At 40.3% G+C, this 27,690-nt stretch overlaps 1 protein-coding gene across 1 annotated transcript in view; it reads right to left on the bottom strand.

Annotated features, from left to right (window-relative positions):
* Positions 1 to 9,794: 9,794 nt before the first annotated feature.
* Positions 9,795 to 27,690, bottom strand: part of LOC145391846 (zwei Ig domain protein zig-8-like) — a 39,149-nt gene continuing 21,253 nt past the window's right edge. The window contains exons 6-9 of the mRNA XM_080266337.1: positions 22,957 to 23,164; positions 19,318 to 19,400; positions 16,717 to 16,719; positions 9,795 to 9,904 (exon numbers count right to left, since the gene is read on the bottom strand). Coding sequence (XP_080122463.1) covers positions 9,795 to 9,904; positions 16,717 to 16,719; positions 19,318 to 19,400; positions 22,957 to 23,164 — 404 coding nt within the window. The remainder of the gene's footprint in view (positions 9,905 to 16,716; positions 16,720 to 19,317; positions 19,401 to 22,956; positions 23,165 to 27,690) is intronic.

Here is a 27,690-nt window from a genome sequence, read left to right as displayed (position 1 = left end):
GAAGCCCAGTGATCATTTGGAGATTCTCTTGCGGCAAATACAACGAATGGAAGACCTTTTATCCCAGTCTTTCTGATGTTCCAAACAGTATTTCTTGAGCATCGATTTGAGTGTTTGATGATATCTCTCCAATGCTCCTTGGGTCTGGGGATGGTAAGCTGAAGACGTGATCTGGGTGATGCCCAACTCTTTCAGAGACTGCTTGAAAACATTTGACATGAAATTACTTCCCGGTCTGACTGTACCTCCTTGGGCAGACCAAACTTTGTGAAGAACCCTAGCATTTCCTTAACCACGTTCTTTGCTGAGATATTTCTAAGTGGAATGGCTTCAGGATAACGAGTAGCCATATCAATCAGGGTCAACACATAAGAAAATCCTGAAGAAGTCTTAGGAAGAGGGCCCACAATATCCACCAACACACGGGTGAAAGGCGCCTCAAAAGGAGGAATGGGAACTAGAGGTGCAACCTTTTCGGTCTGATTACACTTCCCCACAACTTGACAGGTGTGACAAGACTTACAATACCAGGAAACATCCCTGAAGATACCTGGCCAGTAGAAGTGTTTCAAAATGCGTGCCACAGTCTTCCTCACTCCAAGGTGTCCTGCCAAACTGGAATCATGAGCCACTCTAATGATATCCTGCCTACAAACACGAGGGATGACAACTTGATGTACAACCTCCCATTCACAGTCGGCTGATGCTGTTGGGGGTCTCCACTTCCTCATAAGTACTCCTGACTTTACATAATAACAAGTAGAAGCACCGGCTGACTCTTCTTCACTGTAAGCAGAGTTAGCTAGACCTTTCAACTCAGGGTCAGCAACCTGCAACTCAACCAACTCTTGACGAGACAAATTATCAACACTACGGGGTACTGCCTCATCTGGTGAGTGGTCCAAATTAGCAAGAAAAGTGTCAGCTAGGATAACATCATCATCATCATTATCCTCTAAATCACCAGTAACTTTAGACTTAGCCCTAGTGACAGCACATGCAGGGAACACATCAGGGACATCACAATCCTGGGTCGCAGCCACTGGCTCACTAGACAACTGAGGAGCTGGACACACTTGACTTCCACCAATATCATTTCCAAGTAAGAAAGTTACACCTGACATTGGGAGTGTCTCAACCAACCCAACCATAACGGAACCATTAACAAAACCAGACTCTAAATTCACTCTGCACAGAGGGACAGAGAAGTAATTATTCCCTACACCTTGTAAGATTACAGTTTCATCAGAGGAATTAACATTAGAGCCTAGAACACTGGTCAGCATAAGGGATTGGCAAGCACCTGTATCACGATATATTTTAACTGATTTCCTGTCATTACTGTCCAGAGGACTGACAAAACCATCAGACAGGAAATTAGCACATGAACTCTTGAGAGTGTCACCCACGTTACTGCTCAAAAGAGGAGCTCCATCATGAGAATTTAAGTTACCCCTCAAAGCAGGTTCAGTTAACTCAGTTAAAGAATTCTGGGAACTCTCAAGAGTGGACACTAGACCAATTGACTGAATATTTAAAGACTCCTTTTTGTTAACATCACGCTGTCTCCTGAAACATCTCTCCGTAGTATGACCAAGCTTACTACAATAAGTACATTTACTTTTCTACTGCAGCATCAGACAAATTATCTATTCTTTTCTCATCAAGATATAGGCTTACATCTTTATAAATACACCTCTTGAAGTCCTCCAGCAAAATCATCTGCTTAAATTTACCAAAATCAGAATCCACATTCTTAGAATTTAACCACTGCTCTAACAGATCTTCTTTGATTTTTGCATACTCAACATGGGATTGCTTATCTTGCTTGTAAGTTGTCCTAAATTTTACTCTATAGGCTTCAGGAACAAGCTCATAGGCCTTAAGAATCAAGCTCTTAACTACATCATAATTATCAGATTGATCCTGAGGCAAAGATGCATAAGTTACTTGAGCTTTACCGGTGAGAACAGTTTGAAGGAGTACTGGCCAATACTTTTGGGCCAATTAAAACCTGTAGCTACCCTCTCAAACAACTGAAAATACTTTGTTAAATCAGATTCATTAAAAGGAGGGACAAGTTTAACATTTTTAGCCACATCAAAATCATCAGAGCTAGATGATCCAGTTCCACCTTGTTTCATGCGATACTCATGGTCTGCCTGAATCCTAGCAATTTCAACTTGTGCCTCAGCCTTCTTAGAACGGGCCTGAAATTCCGCCTCCTTAGCCTGAGACTCAGCCTCCTTAGCACGTGCTTGAAATTCAGCCTCCTTAACATGAGACTCCGCCTCCTTAGCCTGAGCCTCCTGCAGGGCTAGCTGTAACTTAGCTAATTCAATCTGCGTTTGCTCATTTGGAGGAGTTACATTAAACAAGCTTTCATTAATCATGTCAACAATTTGATCTTTAGAATGATGAGAGCGAACAGCAATTCCCAATTGTTGAGCAACAAGCTTAAGTTCATTCTTTGTTCTGTTTTCTACATCACACACTGTTTGCACATTTGACAAAAATCTTTGGCTTCATCAAGTGTAGTAATAGTAGACATCATGAATAAGTAACAGTCACAAAATATCAAGCAATATCCTTATGATAATATCCTGAATATCCTGATAAGAGGTCGCCAAATTTATGTTACGGAACAGAGAAAGATAATGTACACTTTAAGTGAGAATACTAAGAGTCACTACTGTCCCGTAAAGTTCCAGGTTCAAAACAAAAGAGTTAGGTAAAATTACAAGTTAAAGTTTAATGCTCAAACTAACAACAAAACATTCAGGACTCATAAGGATAATGTAATGGCAAAAAACAGGTTAAATATATGGTTAACTGCAATAGCCTCTATTAACATGAAATTAGCAAGAGTAAATTTACCTAAGTCAGCCCTGATAAAATGAAAATACACTGGGTAATGCTCAGTTAATGCAAGATAAATTATTACAGATACAAAATAATATTAAAACTGACTGACAAAATGAATCCTAAATAAATTACAAAAAAAAAAAAACTCACTAGGCCTACAAATCAACACCTTATGCTATACAGTACAAGGAAAAATGCAATAACAGTTATACTCAAATTACACAGCTGCTAGATGGTTTGGAGATTTCCTGAGCACTCACAATAATAACTGTACAGGGGAGGACAGAGATGTGAACAAAATGAGGAGCAGATCTAAGTGGCAATGATGCAGAGACTGAGCTCATTATATAGAGGCCAGCAGAGCTTGATACAACTTGTAAGAAGGACGCGCAAATGAAGCCATGGGGACAAAGAGCTGAAAATCCCGCTCTGAACAACAGAAATGACGACTTACTCTACTATAACGGTAGAAGGGGGGAACTGAGGCAGAACACGCTCGTGATCAAACATGCAGCATACTGTGCGTTAAAATTGCACAAAGGGTGATGAAATCATGAGCTATGTAACAATATATATATATATATATATATATATATATATATATATATATATATATATATATATATATATATATATATATATATATATATATATACATATATATATATATATATATATATATATATATATATATATATATATATATATATATATATATATACATATATATATATATATATATATATATATATATATATATATATATATATACATATATATATATATATATACATATATATATATATACATATATATATATATATATATATATATATATATATATATATATATATATATATATATATATATATATATATATATATATATATATATTACCTTCATTTCATCAGTGTCTTTTGACCTGAGTGTGTGTATTTTTTTCCATCCGTAATGTTACTGAACTCAGAGGGATATATACATATATACAGTACATATACTGTATACAGAATACCGCTACCCACGATACACCCAACAGACCTCTCACCCTACATACACCGCCTCCGCCTCGGCTACTTATCACGAGATCTAGTGATCAACAATATCAGGAACGCAATCTGCAGCTACTGCAGAACAGACGCCCCCTTCCCCCTTTTACACTACATAATTAAATGCAGATCAACAGCCACCATCAGAGGTGGCGCCGCTTGCCTAGATCCCGATATAGCACCCACCTCCCCTCTCGCCACACCTGTTCAAACACTAAGCAACATAGCCACATCCATCGTCCATAACGCCGCATCCAACACCCCGCATCTTTTAATCAACCTAGTGAAATTAAAGCCCCTCCGATGTAACTACTAAACGAACATTACCGCACTGGGCTACGAAATTAGCCCTAGCCCCCCCCCCACCTTCTCTAACAGGGGGGGAAATCAATTACTACTACTACTGTATACAATAGAGAGAGAGAGAGAGAGAGAGAGAGAGAGAGTCTTTGTTTAGCAAATTAAAATCTCTTGACGTTAGTTGAAAAAATAATACAATATTGGTGATTTTCTGTTTAACGGGAAATACAAGATAATATATCAGTATTTATTTTCTTTCATCTCAGGTTAAGAAGCTGAGTATAGGCTATTCATTTATATTACCATTCAAAGACAACTCGGTAAGTTTAGAGGAGAATGTTGCTATAACCAAGGAAGAAGTTTTAAATGATTGAAGGAAAGTCTTTTTTTTTTTTTCTACTTTTTCATCTTTTTTATTTAATGAACATTTTGAACCACAACAAATATATATATATATATATATATATATATATATATATATATATATATATATATATATATATATATATCTGCTGCTTGTCTTTTTCCTTTTTCTTCTTCTTCCTCCTCCTCCTCCCCCTCTTCCTCCTCCTTTTCTTATTCTTCTTTGCAAATCATTAGTGGAGCTGTGGTGGAAGGTTATGAGAGACAGGCAGCTGAGGGTAAATCATTATTTCGCTTGCATTTCGTTTATTTCCAGACTCCTTTTGTCAACGTGTTTACAAGTTGTTGTCAATAATTGATTCTCATCTTATTTAAATCAGGAGACAGATTTACTTATTCGTTATTATTATTATTATTATTATTATTCTTTTATGTTTTTATTATTATACTATTATAATTAGGGACAAGAGGTATATAATGCAGGAATAAATGGTAGAATGATTATGCATTATTGTTACCGGAAACTGGTTATCGTCATAATGGAGAGAGAGAGAGAGAGAGAGAGAGAGAGAGAGAGACCTTTCGCCCTTCATTTACTTCAAACATATATTTTACGTCCTTAATATATTTCCCATGGTGAACTATTACTCCATTTACTCATATTTCTAATCCACAATGATGCTTTCTGGAATTTACCTTCTTGTATAATGAAGAATAATGGGAAAGGATAAACAAATGCAGGCTACCATTTGGGCTATTTTTTACTCCAAATTATATACAACATATTTATTCACAAGTATAATATAGTCTCCCTCTTCCAAACATGAAAAAAAAAAAAAAAAAATATAGGGCATTAATAATTTTTTTCTTTCGTACTCATCTTTTTTTTTTTCTTTTCTTTTATGGTGGTTGATCAGTGTCAATTGGCGTGTTTTCTTCCACAGAGGAGAGTTAAGCGATTTTTTTTTTTTTTTTTTTTTTTTTTTTTTTTTTTTGTGTGTGTGTGTGTCAGACGGTCCATCCCGGTCATCAGTTACCCTCTCATGTCCATAAGTTCAGGAACATTATTTTTTTTTGTATCGGACGTTTTATTTACCATTCATTGCATTCTTTTATCGTGTCAGGCCTTTCAAAAGCAGTCGATTGTCTTCCTTTCATTATCAATTAGCTCTTTCTTTTTTTTTTTCACATCAGATCTCTGGACTGGATTCAAGTTTTTACTCCTTGTGTGAAGTGTTTTAGAAGTGACACCATTTTTTCAGTTTCGTGTTGGATGGTTCAGTACCAATGAATCTTAGGTGTCGTACAATTCACTGTCAATCACCAATTTCCTTTTTCTGTCGGGTGGCTTAGTATCGATCAGCACTTATCTTTTTTCGTCTCTGGAATTTCAGTGCCAAACAACATTGTCCATTTCGTGTCGGGTGATTCAGTAGAAAGTCAAAATTCTCTCCTCGTGTCGAGCGTTTTATTGCCAGTCAACATATTTCTTCGCGTCAGATGTGTCCATATCAGTTACAATTTCCGTTTCTTGTCGTGAGATGCAATCACCATTTCTCCTTTGGTGTCAGATGGAGCTAAGTTAGTCACATGCGTTCTCTTGTGTCAGATAGTTCAGAGTAGGTCACCGTTCCTCCTCTTTTTTCAGACGGTTCAGAGTCAGTCACCATTTCTTCTCTAGTGTCAGATGGTGAAAATTGGACACTTCTAAAATTTCCTCGTGTCAGATGGGTCAGTAAGGCATCACTTCTCTCTTGTTAGATGATCCATAATCAGTCATCTAATTTCCCCTTTCGTGTCAGATGCTTTATAGTCAGTCACCATTTCTCCTACCAAAGCACCATTTGTCCTCTTCGCGTCAAATGGTTCAGAATCAACCATTTCTTCCTTTTGTGCCACATGGTCCAGAGTTAATCATTTCCCCTTTTCGTGTCATATTATAAAGGAAGTTGGTCACAATTTCTCTTATAGTGTCAGATGGTTCAGTCACTCATCAGTTTTCCCTTCGTTGTCAGATAATTCAGTCTCCATTTCTCCTACTGAGTCAGGTGGTGCATAGTCATTCATTTTTCCTCTTACGTCAGATAATTCAGTCACCAAGTCTTCCTTTCGCTTCGGGTTTAAAGCTTCGAAACACACTAGTCTCGAACCCGTGTATGTCACCCTGTAGGATTCCTGGAACTCCTTGAATGACATTGGAATCTGGGATGAGGTGAGTTCCGATCTTCCTGAGAACTCGTCTTTTTCACTCACTGCGTCTGTATGCTCGGGCTCAGTGGTCGGCTTCTTTCAATTCACTTGGAGAAATTGCAATGTGAAGAAAGAGGAGATTTTGGTTTGCCAAGAGCATTTGATTATGGAGAAACAAGATATCAATAGATGCCTGGGAAATCGATGCTTTTAAAGAAAACTTAGAGTGGCAGATAAATATGTGTAGCAAATTTGTTTTTGTATTTCGTTTGGAGGAATTATAACGCTGGCAAGATGAAATGTTGGTTTCTTGGAGCCTTTTGTTATTATTATTATTATTATTATTATTATTATTAAGGTGGGATTTGGTTTTTCCGTTCGGCTATTCATTTCATCTGGGAAAACTAATACAGGGGAGACTGAATTTTGCCTCTCATGGAGTCTTTTATTACAGTAAATACGAGGCATTTGTATTCTGCATAAACGGATTTGCTTTTATCAAACACTGATAGATAACTGTAATGTAGGTAAATGGAGTAATGATTCCTTAGACCAACTGATAAAAAGAGATAAATAATGACTAAGAGATCACTGTTAAAATTAATGTATTAGAAAAACTCACACATCGTCATAACAATACCGTCTATTTCTGAGTTCACTTAGAGAAGCACTAATATGACCATAGAACACTGATTTTCTCTGAGCATCTGATGCAGAAAAAATGGTAAAATAGAAACCTGGAAGTCATAGCTACCAGTAAAAAATAAAAGCTCACAATACCTAACGAGAGTGTCTGTAATGCAGTCCCTTACAAGCATTTTACAATTCTCGACCAGCAAAGAGAGACTGGCCATTTCCTTAGAGCAGTTATTTATGGAGGATATGTGTTGTGTTGTATTTTACACTACCCCCTTTCCAACACAGCGTCGTTTTATTCACATTTTTTTCTTCTGTCTATAAAATTTTACATAGCTCAGTAGAGATTTATCTGAGTTGACTAAAATCACATGAGCACAAGAAGGATAATACACGCCATTGGACTGAAAAAGAGTTAACAAATTTGGTTTTACAGTCCAGTCGGAGATATTATTTTCCCTTGAAGAAAGAACTGTGGTTTCATGGGGGCATAACATCAAGATGGTCAAAGTAATTGTGATAATACTGTGCCATTTTCTTCACCTACAGACACGAGTCTTAATTCAGTGAACTTTCTATGATGACTTCTGATAACTAAATTTCTCAGTAGTATCAGTATTTTCTCCAGTAATTGACCACAAACACATATCCTGAACTGGAATGAACTTTTTCGTTGACTTCATACGAATTTACTCGAGATGAAATGATGCTAATGGTCAGTGGCTTTTTCTACATACGTTCCTACTTATATTTCCTTCACCAAGAACAGCAGTCAGTTCGAGGAGAAACTATGTATTTTTTCCAACCAGGCTACAGTGATTCTTCAAACCTTTCCATTTATCAGTGAACCGTCTGGCATACCAACTAAAGCTTCAATCCAGTTTATATTCTCATTTGTCGAGGATTTTTCACATTACTTTCATATTTTTCTTCTATAAAACGTTGTCATAACTAAAACTCATGAGTGTCTTGTTCTGGTATGGACCAGGAGTTACAGTTTTAAGAAATAACTTTCTTGTTAAGTTTTCTATAAGATATATCTGCAGCAATTGAACCATAATGACAATATTATCTGAACACTAGATCTCTCGAAAAGGCTGGACTTTTCCTCGATGTGTTCACTAGAATCCGTGAAAAAATAGTTCTTGTTCATACACCTTCCTTTGTTTCTGATGATTAGCACATAGACTTAAGGTTAAATTTTCATACACGTTCATTGAGTAGTGGTGTGCAAAGCGTGTACGATATCATACACTAGCACTTTATAAACAATAGTACAACTTTGATTCACATTAACCTTACGTACATCAAAACATAGGCCTAGTGAAGAGTTTGTGCACAACCAGACGTAAGAGTTACATGCTGGTGTACAGGGGGTAGAACTGTAACTGTGCGATAGATGACTCTAATACACCTTTCTCACCTCACACCTGACATACTTCATACTGCCACACCTCACACTGCTATACTTCACACTGCCACACTACATTGCCACACCACACTGCCACACTTTACACTGCTTTACCTCATACTGTCACTGCACACTGGCACACTTACACAGCCACAGAATATACTGTCACACCTTAACTTACCACAATACAAGCAAGTACAATGCACAGTACCACACCACAGGCTGCCAAACCACACCTTTACCACACCAAACGCTGCCACGGCACACAGTGCCAGCCACACTATCACAGCACACGCAGCCACACCAAGCACTACCACGCCATCCAGTGCTGCATTTCCCGTCCCCTACGGCACAGATACTTTTCTTACACCCTATATTTGTAAAGGGAACATCACACTGTTTCCCCTCAGAGGTTACTTCGCCAGTTGTTTTAGTGGATCGCAATGCATCTCTGGGTATGTGGAATCTAAAATTAGTTACTTTTCAGTAGTCACTGCTGTTCGTATTCTTTATGTTCGTAATTACAGCAAACCCCCATGGACGTAATATTCATCAGCAGTGGCTGTGTCATTCAGTGTTAACTCATTAATTGTGAGCGTTAAGTTTAGCTGAATAAAAACTTGGTGTTTGATTTTAGTTCGTAAACAGTAATCATTATTATCATTATCTTGATCATTCCCATCAAATTATTTATTTAGTAAAACTTATTTTCATTACAATCGCGTAACCATAAAACCAAAAACCAAACATGGATAAGTTGCACTGCAGTGTGATGTGCCCTTCGTCTACTGTACACTCCCACACATACATAAAAATACAAAGTGACACTAGAGTTATTTCTGATACTGCAAGTTAAGTAGTATGGGGTTATCACTCTCGGTTTAGGTCAATATACTTATACTAGGACTGGGTGGTTAGGATAAGATATACGAGGTGTGTGTGTGTGTGTGTGTGTGTGTGTGCACGCAAGAGGGTAAGGGTAACTATCTGTGTGTGAGGGAGGACAGGGCAGTCCCCAGCAATAGGAGGGTCAGCAGGTAATGGCAGTGGACGCGGGTACTCTCTCCGCCCTGGACCGCTGCTGGGTGCTCGCCTGTAGGGTATAGAGAACTGTGTTAATGTATTACTTAGGACCAAAAAACATACCGAGTTCAGTTAAATGGTCTGGCAATAATTAGAATATAAGACATCATGTTAATAGAGATGTTACTGAAGAGTTTCTACCTTGTTTGTGAAGAAGAATCAATTACAAGTTACATAAAACTGTCAAACGCTAATCAAAGTACAATAAAAAGACGTCAGTTTACTACACCGGTTGTAGTAAATGTGTCAGCAACAGTCTTACCTGAATACGAAATTATATACACTGCCACAGAACTGCTTACCTCGCATTGGGAAAGTAACTCCTTCATACCATAATACCATCACCAGCATTCCATATCCACTGTCACCACCTTACCGCCACCAACACATTGGAAATGTACCACGCCGACCAAACTACCACACTTTGATAGCACCCTGACATCACATGCATCACCACGCTATCACCACTATCACCACACTATCACGACCATATAATACATTTACTATCACAACACACCAACATCATGCTATCATCACCATAACACCAGAATCACCACAGCATACCACAACTACCTCAAGCATCATAACCACAATACAGCAATGATAATATCTTCTTCATCTCCACACCTCTATAATCACAAACCACGACACCACACAACCACTCCCACGTCAACACCACTCTCACCACAGAACCACAGTTAGTTTGCTCGTTAATCACCACACTAACAGCGTCACAACTACTCACCTCCAACATCACACCACCAGAACAGTCACAGTTACTACCTTACAAGACTCCACCGCACTACCACCATTGTTTTATTTGCACCATTACTACACACACACACACACACACACACACACACACACACACACACACACACACACAATACTTTCACGACCGTCGGCACATCATCTAAATTCCACATCACAACATTACAGAACAGAAGGACTTTCATGGATAGTCGTGAAGAGAGTGGATGTATGCTCGTGTGCTCTCTTCTCTAGATTTATAGGGTTGCCTCACTGGCATTAGTTTTTTTTTTTTTCACCCTTCTGTTGGCGACTAGGTTAGCTAGTTCCTCGTATTCCTCCCCCCCCTCATAGCTAGGTATTGTAGGTGTCTGTACCATTATACCGAGTTTACCTTTGCTTACTCGCCCGCGGAGGGTCGCCCCCAGTGATCGCTCTGCGGCGTGAATCAACACGGTCTGGTCTCCCTAGAGTGCTTTTGAGAGGGCAATCTCAGACCTAGGTGTTCTGCCCCGGGTTATTTTTCCTTTGCTTGTTTTCTCTCCTCCTTCCCAGTTCCCCATAACGGGGGAAGTGGCTTCTATGACAGACGACCTTTCCGCCTCCCCGCCTGGTCCTGACCGACCCCCAACTGTCTCACTGACTGACGTCACGACTGACCGCCTCCGGACTAGAACCGCACTCGACATACCTGTAGATAATGCAACATATGTAATCCTACACACGACTAGTTCTACCTCATTGGCTAGTCTCGATCCTTTTCTCACTAAGAAAGTAATTACGGCTTTGCTGATGAAGTTGAACAGGTTAAAAAACTTGCTTCTGAAGGCCTCCTCATCAAAACTCTAAACCCATGCCAAGTTATAGATTTGTTTAAGCTAAGTAAGTTTCATTGCTACAATGTTGAGCCAAGGACCCCTTACTCCAAGAATTCCTGCAAGGGAGTTATTACTTGCAGGGACCTCATGATAATGGATGAGGACGATATTGTACGGGAAATAACTGGTCAATATGTTATTGATGCACGTTTTATCACAAGATTTACGGAAGGCATCATGAAGAAGATCGTGACTATTGTTTTAACTTTTGGAAGGACCTCACTTCTCTCAAATGTCAAAGTGGGCTATGAAATTCTAATATTAGACCCTACATTCCCAATCCCCTTAGATGCTCTAAATGCCAGATTTATGGGCATGCAGAAAAGGTTTGTCGGGCTTCTCAATCAGTGTGTGGTAGGTGTGCAGTTCAGGGTCATGATGCTGAACACCGCATGTCAGAGTCTGTGAGTTGCTTTCATTGTAAGGGTGCTCACTCCACTTCCCCGAGGGATTGCCCAAAGTGGAAGAGGAAAGAGATCTGCACAGTGAAAGCCACAGAGGGCATATCCTATTACGATGCCAGGAAGACGGTAAGGGAATTGCATGCGACTCCCAGGCCTAATATCTCCTATTCATCGGGGGTTATGTCCCAGCTTGTGATGTGCACGGCGGAGACTCAGACTGATCCAGACCCCAGCGCTCCTGTCATTCACATTGCACCATCATCTGCTCCTACTATACATTCCAAATCTTCTTCTAAAGCCCCAGCTCCATCTTCGTACTCTCAGGCCGCTGCTACTTCTCTGGCAGTACGGCCTAAACAGAAGTCAGACAAGCCTGAAAAAACTAACTTGAGAACCCTTACCAAGTCACGACCTCATGTCTTACCTGCTCCTGGTCCAGCGAGGGAGAGAAAGGTTAGCTCTTCCTCAACAGGCTCTGGGAGCCTCATTATTGATGAGCAAATGGAAGTTTCTGTCAGCAAGCACCAGGATAGGTCCCCCGGTAGTCACCTGCCTGTCGGCGGGCAACATAAAAAGACTAAGCATATTGGCTCCCAATGTAAATCTTAAACCGCCGCATTCACTCAGTTACAGTGGAATTGTAGGACTCTTGGGAATAAATGACATAATATAGCAATATTGCTTTCTAGACACAGGCCAGAAGTTATTTATTTACAGGAGATGCGCTTGGTGGATCATCCTGAGCCTCCCCAGTTCAAACACTACCACTCGTATAGAAGATATGAAGGTCACGGAGTTGCCATATACACACACAAATCACACCCACAAATAGAAGTGATTCTAAATTCTACTCTGGAAGCTGCCACGTGCAGGGTAAAATTTAATAAGATGTATCCGTCTATTTGCTCTCTCTACTGTCCTCCACATGGCCCCATTGATAGTGATGCTTTGAATTCACTATTCGAACATAAGCCTGGAAATAAGTTAGTGTTGGGCGATTTTAACGCCCATCACTATCAATGGGGCAGCTTGAGGATCGATGGTCGTGGGGAGCAAGTAGCCGACCTAATACTACAGTCCAACCTCAATCTTCTGAACGATGGTAGGGCGACTCATGTAGATGATCGTACTGGTAACTTTTCGGCCATTGACTTATCTCTGGCCTCCCCTGGTATTCATCAAGATTTCTCATGGGACCCTTATGACGACTCCTTGGGAAGTGATTATTTACCCATCTGTCTTTCTTATACATGTGACATTGTTTTGGACCTTCCACCTCCAAAGTTTAACAATAAGAAAGCAGACTGGGGAGCCTTCTCAAAGATTGCCAATTTTGATATATCTGGGGAGACCATAGTCGTTAAGGTCGAAAATGTCACTAATTCCATAATACACGCTGCTGAGGCTGCTATTCCCAAGACCTCTACAGTTCATGCAAAACATAGAGCACATTGGTGGATGCCGGATTGTCAACAAGAATTAAGGAAACACAATAGGAGATACAGAATTTTCGATAGTCAGGCTACTGAGGAAAATTTTATTGCATACAAATAGGCACGGACCGAGGCAAGGAGAATAATAAGAAGGGCCAAACTTGACTCCTGGGGGACTTTTGTGTCATTTGAATCGAACTACTCCACTCAGTAAAGTCTGGTCCACTATTAAAATATTAAATAATAAAAGCCTGTATATCCCTGTTACCAGTCTACAGGTTAATAACACCATCTATGACGATCCCGTGGACGTTCCTAACATCCTCCCCAGGAGTTTTTCTCATGTAAGTAGCTCAGCCAATTATGATCCGCGTTTCCAACATCATAAACGCATGACTGAGCTACAGATGCTGAGCTTTGCCACAGAAGTCATAGACTTTCCGTACAACCAAGAGTTTATGTTAGATGAACTGCTCACTGCCCTTAAATCCTGTAAAGACACCAGCCCTGGACCAGACTCCATCATGTACGGAATGATCCAGCATCTTAATCAGGACAGCCTGATTAAGATGTTAGCAATCTACAATAAGATTTGGGCGTTCTGTACGTTCCCAAACCCATGGCACTTTGCGAGCGTCATACCGATACCTAAAGAGGCTGGTCGTCTTATGAATCCAATTTCATTTCATCCTATTGTGTTGACTTCTTGTCTACGTAAGGTCATGGAACGTATGGTTAATAATAGGCTTCTTTTTGTTTTAGAGTTGAAGAATTTGTTAAATGATCAACAATGTGGCTTCCGTAAATACATAAGTTTACTAGATCATTTAATGAAATTGGAGCATTGTATTTCAGAGGCATTTGCCAATAAAGAATTCATGACAGGGGTGTTTTTGGACATCCATAAAGCCTATGACATGACATGGCGACACGGTATACTAATGAAGCTCTATGCATATGGTTTAAGAGGAAATTTGCCTATTTTTATTTCAAATTTCTTAAGGGACAGGACTTTTTCTGTCAAATTACCCTGTAACGTACGGTAACATCGGATATATTTATCCAGGAAAACTGGGTGCTGCAGGGAAGTGTGCTTAGTCCCACTTTATTTAGGATTATGATCAATGATATTCTGTCATCAGCTTTCATCCCGAGGAATCTTAAATACTTGCTCTATGCTGACGATTGTGCAATATGGCACTCTTCCCGTAATGCACAATTTTCGGCTGGGCGGATTCAAGCAGCCCTTGACTCCATCCACCAACTGGCCTTGCAGTGGGGATTTAAGTTTTCCATCCCTAAGTGTGCCGCTGTAGTCTTTACTAATCATAACATACCTAATTTGTGCTTAACTTTGGATAATCAGGCGGTACCTTTTCTAAATTCTGTAAAGTTTTTAGGAATACATTTTGATCGTCGTTTGAAGTTCAAAATTCATGTTAATAATTTGATTGCCCGTTGCGATAAACCATTAAATGTCCTCAAGTACCTAGCAGGTACTACATGGGGTGCCAACAGAAAATCTTTAATAATGGTGTATAAGTCCCTTATTCGATCGAAGCTAGACTATGGCGTACAGGTGTATGGCTTAGCATCCGATGGAACACTGAAGAGGTTGGATGTGTTACAGAATAAATGTTTGCGAATGTGTCTTGGAGCCGTCTTGTGTACACGTATAGCTCGAATGGAAGTGGATGCGAATGTGCCTCCCCTCTGTATTCGCTGTGACCATCTGGCCCTGTCCTATGGTGTGCAGACAATGAGAAAATGTAATATCGGCAATGTGGCCTGAACCCCCCCTGCGTCAACACCAACATCTTATGCGAGGGGTACGTCGGCCACTTGCCGTTCGCCTCCACTTACTGACTCAGGAGCTTGGTGTGGACTTCAGTGACTGTGACAAGTTGGTGTTTAAAAATACAGCACCTTGGGAGCCACCCGGCTTTACTGTTGATGTATCATGGCTCCCAGCACCAAAGGCCAAGGCGCCGGAGGCGGAGGTCCACCACTTGTTTCGTAACATCATCATTCATCACTTGAGGTCCCACCAATTGTACACTGATGGCTCCAAGTCGAGTGAATGTGTGGGTGCTAGTGTGTGGTCGACTGACTGTGCTCTCAGGTATCGGTTGCCAACTCATACATCTATGTTTACCTCCGAACTTTTTGCTATTGACAAAGCTCTAAATTCTCGGCATGACTCATTTGTCATAATTTCAGATTCAAAATCAGCCCTTCAGGCAATTGCATCTTGCACTATGGACTCTTTAGAGATCCAGGGCCACATTATTAATAAACTGCTCTCGTGCAACAAGTCCTTCACTCTGATCTGGGTACCTGGTCATTGTTGTATTTACGGCAATGAGCAGGCTGACTTACTTGCAAAGTCGGCTATAGAGCTCGAGGAGACTTGGGACGTACCTCGTGATCTACGGTCTAGTCTCTCTCTCGGAAATCAGTAAATCTTCTGTGGCAAGGTCAGTGGACCAGACTAAATATTCCAACATGTAAGCCATACCTGGGCGACTGGGACACTGCCAACCATCCCAGTCGCCTGGAAGACAAAGTGTTGGATCGTTTACGGCTTAATGCCACCATACTAACATACATGAAACCTTATACGGACAGACGATTCCCACCACACTGTGACATCTGTGATGCAGTGTTATCTATCAGTCATATCATTTTGCGCTGTTGGCGATTTATTCTTGAACGCGTTAAACTTATAAATTACTGCGGGGCAGCAGACGTCTCCTTCACCCTTTCCACGATTCTGTGTGATGGGGACATTGTTATGACTGATAAATTAATGGCTTTCTTGAAAGAGACCGAATTGATCAGAGTGATGTGACTTTCTTACTATATGGTTATGGTTTTTATCAACTGTAAATATGTATATATTGTACTATTAATTAGGGTTGACAGTTGACATAATTTGAAATACTTCCTCCTTCCACTGATCTATTTCTAATATAGATGTCCCCTACATTAAACCACGAGGCGGTGGCTCAATCGGTAGAGAGGTGGCCTGTAATCCTAACGGACCCAGATTCAAATCCCGCTGGGGCTGGGAACAGTTTAAGGATTTGAATTTCATAAAAATCAGACTTTACTGATCTACCAGAAGACCCGCCGACATGTCGTAAAAATACCCCCGCTAATACCAATACACCAGTCCTGTATGAGACAGTCCTAGCATGTATTCAATATGGATGGTGGGTGTTAGCGCCGAAGCGGTGACATGTAGAGGTGTGCGGTACGTAGGAGGACTACTGGGCCTTGAAAGCAGGCTGTGAAGCCTATGCCCAGAGTCACACATTAAAAAAAAAAAAAAAAAACGTTCCTCGCCTGAGTCACCAGCTGATGAGTGCAAGAGTGCAATATAGATAGGTATTGGGCACCTGAAGTCTGTGGTGGTCTGTTGGGCGAGGTACTTCATTTTTTGTACATATTATATAAATACATTATGCCATCTTGTTTAAGTTATTCTAAATAGGGTCGACAGCTGACGTATATGAAATGTTCCTGACTCGTCTGGTTCCCTCTCATATATTGATGTCCCCTATATTAGGTTGTGCCTCGGCTGACAGTCACCAGGTGATGAATGCACGTATGTCATGTAGACAGGCATTACTGTACATATCTGCAGTCGATGGTGTTCTCTTGGTCGAGGTATTCTTACCATTAGTATGCTGTAGGTCTAGTTATCTGATTCTTTAGGATTTAGTATAGGTTAGCGATTTGTCTGTTAGGTGATAAGTTATAGGTTCTTTAGACAAGGCATTTTTGTTTATAATGTAAGGTAAAAAATATTTAAAAATTACAAACATATATATAAATAAAAATACAAAAAATAAAATAATTATTATATATATGTATGTACGTGTGCGTGAAAGTGTGCATGTTTATATGCATGGGATATATATATATATATATATATATATATATATATATATATATATATATATATATATATATATATATATATATGTGTGTGTGTGTGTGTGTGTGTGTTTGTGTGTGTGGATAGGTATATACATATATCTATGGCCTTATTGACCAGGGGCCTCGTCCCCAATGGTCGATAGGCCTAAATTAAAAAAAAAAACACACAATTACCACTACGTTACCTCCACCATTACCACAATTACTCATCACACCTCACACCCGCCATCACCACACCACACCACCTCACACAGACCATCATCACAGTACCACCACTCATCCACACACACCACCACTACATACCTACCATCATCACAACACCACCACATTATCATCATCACACCACCATCACCACCACCACCTACCTTGTTTACATTATTAACACCACAACCACCCACTGCCTTCACCACATCAACAAAATCACATCAAAACACCACATAATAACCTCCACGGTCACCGAAACACACTTTACCATCACCACTATCTCCATCATCACCATAATTCTACGATAATCACGCTACCCCTACCCCACGCTCCATCACCAATCAACAGCCATCACTTAAATTCATAGCCACGACCACCATCCACTATCACCACACCATTGTCATCACATTATCAGTACCATGACACCACACAATAACTTCCATCAATACTTTCTCTAGAACCACACAGTCATCTCCATAAACACCCACCATCATCACAAAGATAAAAATTACTACACCACCCCACATCATCACGTCAATATAATCATGACATCACACAACTTCTGGACTACCACCACCACCACCACCATCACCAGAACGTCTACACTTCCACCATTGTCCCTATATTTCTAACAACACATCACGACCATCACTGCCATACTCCAACATGAGACAACATCACCACGATCATCAGTACATTTCCAACACATCCTCATGACTACCACCAACCGATACCACCAGCATCTTCATATCACCACTACCACACCACCAAAACCTCATCATCACACCACACCACACCACCATCAACAAAAACAGTAACTATAGTACCACACCACATTTCCATCACCACTCAGTCACTATCATCACCAGCCCAATAAAAAAGAAACATACCACCACCTCCACCACCACAATCACGCAGTCACTCTCATCACCACACCAGCAAATACACAACCACCACCTCCACAAACTATCATCACCATACCAACAAAACAAAACCACCAGCACCTCCACACCATCACCCATCACCATACAGTCACTTCCACGACATCGCATCACAACCGCTCCGTCACCACTACAACACTACATCAGCAAGCAAATTATGTTTTGCACAGCAAAGCGTATTAAGTAACCTCAAAGGCAAGCAACTTACCCTCTTACATAACATGGTAATCTCGACACACACCACCACAAGAGGTCAGAGCTGCTCCTCCTCCAATTCCATTACTACTTTTGCTTCTTCTACTGCTACTGCTACTACTACTGCTACTAATAATAACAATAGTAATAATAATAATAATAATCTCGCTATCTGTCTGTTGCCGGGCGTCATAATCCCGTGAGGGGTGGCCGTTTGTCTCTGAGTTTGTGGTTTTACGTGGAGGGACACTAATCCTCCGCCAACCTACTTGATACATAGTGAACACGCGTGGGTTGTTTATATGGTTGTAAATGGTTTCCTGGCTTACAGGAAACTATTAGACTTGTCACTCAATGTAAAGCCACCTGAAAAGGAACGATGAGTAATAAAAAGTGACAGGAAAGATGGGAGAAATAGGAAGAGAGGAGGGCAGACACAGGGAAAGAATGATAAATATGAAAGAAGTTGGCAACAAGACATTGAGTGGATGATGGTCATCATCATCATAGTAACAACAATAACAATAATAATATCACCAATTCCACCTCTAGTAGTAGTAGTAGTAATAGTAGCAGTAGTAATAGTAGCAGTAGCTGCAGCAGTACAATTAACTCGAGAAAAACACATTGAATAGGTCAACACAAAAGAACATCGGCTCCTAGCTGACCGTACCATTGAGAATATACACGCTGACTGAAGCAGACTCAGCACTGGCCGGCGAACACGTGTAGTTACCCGAGTCAGCAATGGTGGCCCTGGTGGAGAGATATTTAGAAGGGCTGTTACATGGAGTGACAAACAAATGGGGAAGAAAAGAAGTGCTGAGGTGTTGATGTGGATGTGATTGAAAGTGGTAATACTCTGAGATGGTCTGGCGATGCGGAAAGGACGGAGAATGAGAGATTGGCTAGGAGTATGTGAGTGAGGCGGAGGGGGAGACCAAAGATGAGATGGGGGGATGAAGAAATACCATATGAGAGGGGTGTGTGTTGAGGGGAGGGCAGGCAAATGACAAAGGGCAGGGCGATAAGGAGGCGATTTGTTTGTGGCCACCCAGCACAGGATTAAGGTGTCTGGGTATAAACAGATAAAGAGAAAGATAAAGAAACAACTCCTTCACTTTGACAATCTATTTTTTTACTGTATTTATGTTACGTTTAGACGATTTTATTCGGCTTAAAGAAAGACCTATCATACTGGGGGAAAAATATACAGCTTTCTTTAGCCCCTTCACTACTATACTCATTTTACGTTATCCTGGCCCAGATTTTCATTCTTTTGCAGCTTATTTCACGTGGCTCAATGACAGAATGAGACAATGCTGCATCTCTACTTTTACTCCATACCAATTATTGGCAATAGCACCACATTCTATTATTCATCTCTTGTTACAACTCTGACTTCAAGATGGGGAGGTGGCGAATTTAGGCCATGTGAGAGTAAAAGGAGCCTACTGGTCTACCCTAGAGTACCTATATACTGAGAGTAGCGACAAGTCAGCGATAAGGCGCCATTTTCCTGCCAAACGCGCGGCGCTCACCGACTCCCTGCCCGGAGACCTGCTGTCCCCTCTCTCTCCGGTGCTGGTGATAGTTGCTATAAATACTGACGAAAGCATAATATAACAGAAGGTGATGAATGAGAAGTAGGATGCTTACAATCAATGTTTATATGCGAATATTTAACAATATACTATATTACAGCAGTAACCTGTTGAGGGGCAGGACTTGATGATTACGTTCTACACAAGTTTCCTCATGGCTACATTTATACTACTTTTATATTTTTCTTCTGTGTGTTTCTTTTGTCTTCTTCATTAATCTTTTTGTAGTAGAAATGCAAGCGAGCATTGATAAACTTGCTTAGATGTTTGTTTTTGAGGTTGTGACAGGTAGGATTAAAATAATTTTTGGTTAGGTTTACTGCTTCATTCATCAGGGTTTTCTTAATGTTATCCCTTCCTGTCAAATCACACTGACCTTTCTACTTTATGCAGCATCTCATATACTTTAACCGACACAGCAGTAAGTCTTCCTTTTTTGTATTCCTTGAGGAAAGTGAGGTCTGCTGCTTTATGAGCTGTCTGATGGGGTGATGATATTACATCTCCCAGGCACCCGTCACAGGTGGTCTCCGTGTTTTTTACACTATGAACACAATAGCCTATAAGGTTATACAAAGAATCACTCTCTGTGTTCCACGTATTGTCACAACACAAGAAATAATATGAGTACATGTAGAATACACATCAAAAGATTCTGTACGGATAATGCACGTAAGAATACGCGTAGAAACACGAGACGTGATAATAAACACACGAAAGGTAAACGTCATACACATATGAACAGTAACATACGATAGTATAAAGATAGGCTACCTTGAGCACACTATTATTTTGTGAATACTCGGTAATACTTTTTTCTATGTAGGCATAATACACAAGTAACACAATGCACTCATATGAACAGGAAGTATAATAATACATATGCAAGATATGCATAAATAACCATAAACAACTAATATCAACATAGTATGAAAAAAACGTGAATTTGTGAATCATCACTTAGCAAATTCATTCTCAATGATTAACCGTCCTGATACTCTTATCTACTTTCGTGGTTCCCTCTTACACTGATAATTCTTTTATTTCTACGGTAGAGAGGAACAAGCTCCCAGAAAATTACATGAAAACATTCATTAGGCATACCATACCTCACACATGACTGATTTAGAAGTTAGTTCCCACCCCAGACGATTGACTTTATTCCTCCACAGTTTCCTTCTTTCTGGATCATATGGAAATGTGAACACTTAAAAGCCATTCTCCGGTCGATTGGTACACCCATAGGCTGAACAGCCCGGCATCACGCCCACTCTCAGCAACAAAAAAACATGAACTAACGCCGCCTGCGCGTGAGTCTCAGCCAGGGGGCGTGCGAATTTGGCAGAAAAATGGCAGCCAATCAGCTGAGCGTCCGGTACCCCTTATGTTGCTACTCTCCTGGTATATAGGTACTCTAGTCTGCCCTAAGTGGGAAAAAATCGTCTGGAGTGGAAAAGTAAGTCAGCTTAAATCGTCATCCCCTGTGACTCATTACAACCACACTATTAACAGACTATTTTATTTAGCGATTTGATACAGACTTATAACTGAAGGTAATTATTAAGGCTATATACCTAACCTCACTAGTTTGTGAAGTCTCCCCTAAAATAAATATCCTCTAGAGATAACAGGCATAAAAAAAAATATGGCGTCTGTGGGGAAAAAAAAAAAAAAAGGCTAACTTAATAATGAGAAAAAAAGTAATTGTCTCCCTTTTTTAATGTTCTCGTGAATCAGTTTTTCGTCCCATATTTCACGTTAATATTTGCCCAGTAGTAATCTCCAAAATTACTTTATCCCTTTGCCTGATTCCATGAGATTCTCTCTCTCTCTCTCTCTCTCTCTCTCTCTCTCGAAATAATGGAAGAAAATAAGACATCAGCGATTTGAAGAGGTTAACTTTTTTTTTTTCAATTTTTTTTTTTTCCGGTGGCAGTAATTGTTGTTATGAGTCACGGTATATGTTCCTCTCTTACTTTAATGTTCACTCAATATATTAATAATGTTTGATAGTTGTAGGAATGGAAATTAAAAAATAAAATAAAATGCGCTCTCCTTCACATCGTTTAAGTCAAGGAAGTTTGTGAATATAACTAAAAAATATAACGATGCAGAATAAAAGCTAAAAAATAAAAAAATAAATAAATAAAAAAATAAGTTTGGTACGTGAAAAATTGAAGCTCAGAGTTCAAACTTTCAACTTCATACACAAATTTTGCCAAGAAATATAATAATGAAAATAAAATTACTACTAATACTACTATTACTAATAGCAATAATAATAATAATAATAAATAAATACTACTACTACTATTAATAATAATAATAATATGTGAAGGTGTATAGCACGTAGGAGGACTACTAGGCCTCAGAGAATGTACTATTAGCATTTGCCCAAAGTTGGACACAATCACAAAGTTAGCAAATAAATAAATAAAGCAATGCCCCAGATAAACCAAATTAAGACAAAAAAAGAAGAGACCTATGATAATGGCAACAACAAGCAATATCACAAAAACTCAAGCTCAAAAAATTTTAATATTGTTCGTGAAGCTAAAACTATAATCAAAGATGCTCAAGAACGTATGTAAATGTGACTGGTGAAGATAAAAGTATACACAGGCATACTGATGAAACGCTGTGATTTTGCCAAAGAGAAGCAACCTGAGACACACAGCTTAAAGCTCAACAAAGCTTGAATATGGCACCTGGTGAGGATGAGCCTTGACGTACGTGAAAGCTTGTCTGTCACTACGCTGATGCCGCCCCTGGAGCTGTAGTTCACCAAAGTGGTTCCACGGTACCAGTAGATATATTGTGGAGGCTCTGTGCTGCCATTAACCACACATGTCAAGTTGATGCTGCTACCGCTTACCATGTGAACCTCCTTTGGTCCCGATATCCTAGCTGCCGCCTCTGTAAGGAAATTATAAGCATAAGTGTATATGCTGTATTGTGAAAACTGGGTATTCCCTTTTACCATGTGCACCTTCTTTAGAACATACATCCTTCCTGCCACCTCTGTATGTAAACTGCAAGAAATCTGGGGAAGTACTTGGAAATTAAGTACTTACTGAGTGTTAGAGAGATGTCTGTGAAGTAATGTGAGGTGTAGCAATGTAAGGTGAGGCTGTGAAAAGAGGCAGCGTAAGGTTTGGTACGTAAGGTGTGGTAGTGTGGGATGTGACCGTGGGGTATGTGGCAATGTGGGGTGTGGCAGTGTGTCATGTGACTGATATCCGGCAGAGTGCTGTTACCATTGTGAGGTGCAGTAATGTGGTATGTGGTAGTATGAGGTGTTATAATGTGGCCTGTGGCATTGTGAGGTGTGACTTATGAGAGTGTGGGATGTTATGCTGTGGTGTGTGAGCTATGGTAGTGTGGATGTTGAAATATGATGTATAGCAGTGTGATCTGTAACAACGTGGTGAGGCAGTGTAAGGTGTGGCTGTGATATGTGACTTTGAAGTGTGGCGTTGTGAATTGTGGTATTGTGAAATGTAACATTATGAAATGTGACATGAAAGATGTGGCAGTGTGATGTGTGGCAGTGTGAAGTATGGCTGTCTGAGGCGTAGTATTGTGAGACGTGGTGCCAGTTGTGGCATTGCGAGGTGCGGCAGAATGATATGTATGGCATGGTGAGGTGTGAGAGCGAGGCGTGATTCTAAGCTGTGACAGTGTGAAGTGTGGACTGTGATGAATGACAGTGTGAGATGTAACACTGTGAGGTGTGGCAATGTGAGATGTGGCCTTGTAAAATATGGCAGTGTGAAATGTAAGTGTGAAGTTTGTTTGAGTGACGTGTGAAGGTGAGATGTGTGACAGTGTGAGGCGAGCCAGTATGAGGTGTTGCCTGGCTTAGTGTGGAGGATGAGGTGACTCTGACGTGTGTGCTATAAGATGTGGTAGTGTAAGTTGTGTGTGTGTGTGTGTGTGTGTGTGTGTGTGTGTGTGTGTGTGTGTGTGTGTGTGTGCTGTGGGCTTGTAAGATATGGCATTGTAAGATGCAACTGTGAGGTGTGGTAGAATGAGGTCTGGTAGATGGAGGGTAATGACAGCTTGAAGGAAATCAGTGTGAAGTGTGGCCTTGTTTTGTGTGACAGTGTCGAATGTGACTCTGAGGTGTGGTAGCATAAGAGTGTGTGTGTGTGTGTGTGTGTGTGTGTGTGTGTAATGTGTGTGTGTGTGTGTGTGTGTGTGTGTGTGTGTGTGTGTGTGTGTGTGTGTGTGTGCGCGTGCGTGCGTGCGTGCGTGCGTGCGTGCGTGCGTGCGTGCGTGCGTGCGAGCGTGTGTGTGTGTGTGTGTGTGTGTGTGTGTGTGTGTGTGTGTGTGTGTGTGTGTGTGTGTGTGTGTGTGTGTGTGTGTGTGTTTCTTCTACAAGGTATTTTTATTTTGTTCGGGAAGGACGTCTGGTTGTGCAGAAGTTAAGAGAAGATAATGAGTTTGAGTGACTGCTTTTAATTCTTAAGTAATCGGGAAGGCTGTAATAATGAATAAATGGAGGATGGCCTATTATTGCTGAATATTACAGTACAATGACAGTCAGCTACTGTAATGGTAAGATATGAAAATGGGAATATGTTGAACTTCATTTCTGAGTCCATATCAAGCCTTATACCAGTGAAATTAAAAGCAATTGTATGTGAAGAAAGTTAGTCGTGGACCCATATACTTCATCATCATCATCATCCATACTGTATACCTATTTCTTGATCTCCTTTGCTTCTGAAGTAATAAATCGCCAACTTCAAGTCCTCATCCCTTCAACTAAGTGTCCAATTTTAGTAGATAGGCGCTTCACGCTACCTCCCCTGCTCACATCTTCATAAAAAATTACTTCTTCCTTCCCTTCCTCTTTACTTCCCTTCTTCGTGGTCTTCTTTCCCTTGCTTCTCCATCTCTTTCCCTTCTCTCCCTTCTGCTTCCTGTCTTTCTTTTTCATCCTGCCCTCTTCATGTTTCTCTTCATCTATCTCTATCTTTAGACAGACGCCATAATCCCGTAAGGGGTGGCCGTTTGTCTCTGACTTAGTTGTTTTCCGGAGAGGGATACTAACCCTCCGCCACCCACTTGCTGACACAAAGGGAACCAGTATGCGTTTGTTATGTGGTTACTACCCAGCGTTGTAAATGGATTCCTGGCTTACAGGAAACCATTTGGCTTGTCATTCAATGTAAAGCCACCTGAAACGGAAAGAAGAATAGTAAAAACCGACAAGAAAGATGGGACAAATAGGAAGAGAGGAGGGCAAACACAGAATAATAATGATAATGGTGAAGAAAGAAGTGGGTAGCACTATATAAAATAAGTGGATGATGGTCGTCAACACCTGCCTCATACATATTTTTTTTTCTTTCCTTCTTTATACCTCTTACTCATTTTCTTCGTACTATCCCCTCTCTTCCTTCTTCCACGTATACTATACTGTATATATCACTTTACTTATATAAGGCACCACGACAATGCTAACTGTGTTTTATAAATACTATTAGCTATGTCGTTATTGACGAATTAATATTATTATTATTATTATTATTATTATTTACATGTTCTTTCGTCTTTCTTCCTTTCTTCTCTCCGGTCTTCCCTCCACTCTCCTTTCTTTCAGCTTTCTTTTTGCCTCTTTCTCCTCCTCTTTCTTTTCCTCCCTCTCCTCTTCTTTGCTTCATTCCTTCCTCCCCCTTGTCCCTTTCTTCCCTCACTCCACCATGTGGACCTTCCTATTCATAATCCTCTCATCCACTCACTTCCCTCTTTCATTATTTCCTTCTATTTTACCCTCCCTCCTCTGCTTCTCCTCCCATCCACCCCTTCCCTCCTTCATCCTTCCCTTTCACCTCAGCCCACCCTTTTACCATTCTTGCTTGTCTGTCTGTTTGTCTGTCTGTCTGTCTGCCTGCATGTATGTATGTATGTATGTATGTACGTCATTTGTTTCTCTGTTACTGAATTTATTATAGCACTAATTTTACTTTATTTTTCATCCACTACGCATATACAGCATACTCTTTTCATATTCCCACGTAATGACATTGTGCATAATAAATAATACGCTTTTATTTTAATCAGCACCACCAACTGAGCTTTATGTCATATTTTCAATCTAAATGACAGTATTATATATATATATATATATATATATATATATATATATATATATATATATATATATATATATATATATATATATATATATTTTTTCGGGTCAGTTGTGTAATTTTTCTCTCATGCTCTTTCATTATCTTTAATTCTCTCTATCTTTTATTTTTACCCACAACCCTTCCCCTCCCCTCTCTTTCTCTCTCTTTATCCCTCCCTCTCCCTCGTGGATTATTTTTTATCTTCTCTTCTTTCCCTTTCGTTTTTCTTCTTTCCCCTATCTTCATCTCTCCTTTCCTCTCACTTCCCCTCTGTCCCATCATTATTCCTCTCTCTTCCTTTCCACCCATCCTCCTTTCCCTCTCTTCTCTTTCCTCTCTCCCTCCTCCTCTCCCCCTTCTCCCCCCCTTCCCTCACTCTCTCTCTTCCTCCTCTCACTCTCTCTCCCTCCCTATCTTCTTGTTTGCATGTGCGCAATAAATACATCTCCTCTCCTGAATCACCTCGCTTTTTTTCCTCATTTATTTTCTGCAGTCCTTCTTCTTGCCTTTGTTCCATTTTTTTCCATTCCAAAATTTACTGAAGAGGTGGAAGTGAAGAGGGAATAAGTGGAGAGGGGTGACGAGGGGTGGAATGTAAGAGAGGGATGAGGAGAGACAGGAAGAGGTATGAGGGGAAGACAGGGATTAGTAGCGAGTAGAGGAAAGGGAATGAGGACCAGGGAAAGAAAGGAGGAGGGGCGAGGGGAGGGGAAGAAGGGAGCGAAAAGAGAGAGGAGGAAGATGAGGGAGGGGAGAGAGGAAGAGAGAGGAGGGGAATGAGGAAAGGGAAAGGGGAAGAGAGGGAAGCGAAAGAGAAAGAAGGATGAGGACAGAAAGGAAGAATACAAAGGAATTCAAAGGAAAGCAAACAGCAACAGAGCTTATGGTCCTTTCAAGGCTGCTTGTTACAGAGTAGACTATAACCACGAGATCTAAATCTACATGCTGAAGGATAAGGATAGTAAAGCAAGAAGGCTTCCCCCCGCCTCCAAACCCTCCAGTTATAACTGGCAGGAAAAAAGTGAGAAGGACCTGCATGGAGCATGGAAAAACTGACATGGAAATTTCATTGGAATGACTGAAAAGGAAATGTTACATTGTATAATAGTTTATCTATAAGCTACCTGAAAGAGAAATTAATAAAGTGAAATAAATATTCAAATAAATAAATAAATAAGGCATGATATTATGTACGGGTGCACTGAGATAACGGGGCGTCTGTAGACACAATGTGGATAATGCAGAGTGTGGATGTTCAGGGGCGGTGTAGCAGTCTTGCCTGGCGCTTTAAAGGAAGGC

The sequence above is a fragment of the Coenobita brevimanus genome, chromosome 2 (genome assembly GCF_032717465.1).
Source record: "Coenobita brevimanus isolate Jiangsu-jjx chromosome 2, ASM3271746v2, whole genome shotgun sequence".
In the NCBI taxonomy this organism is placed as follows: Eukaryota; Metazoa; Arthropoda; class Malacostraca; order Decapoda; family Coenobitidae; genus Coenobita; species Coenobita brevimanus.
Note: the sequence above shows the minus strand (reverse complement) of the source record. Positions and strands in the feature narration are given on the sequence as shown.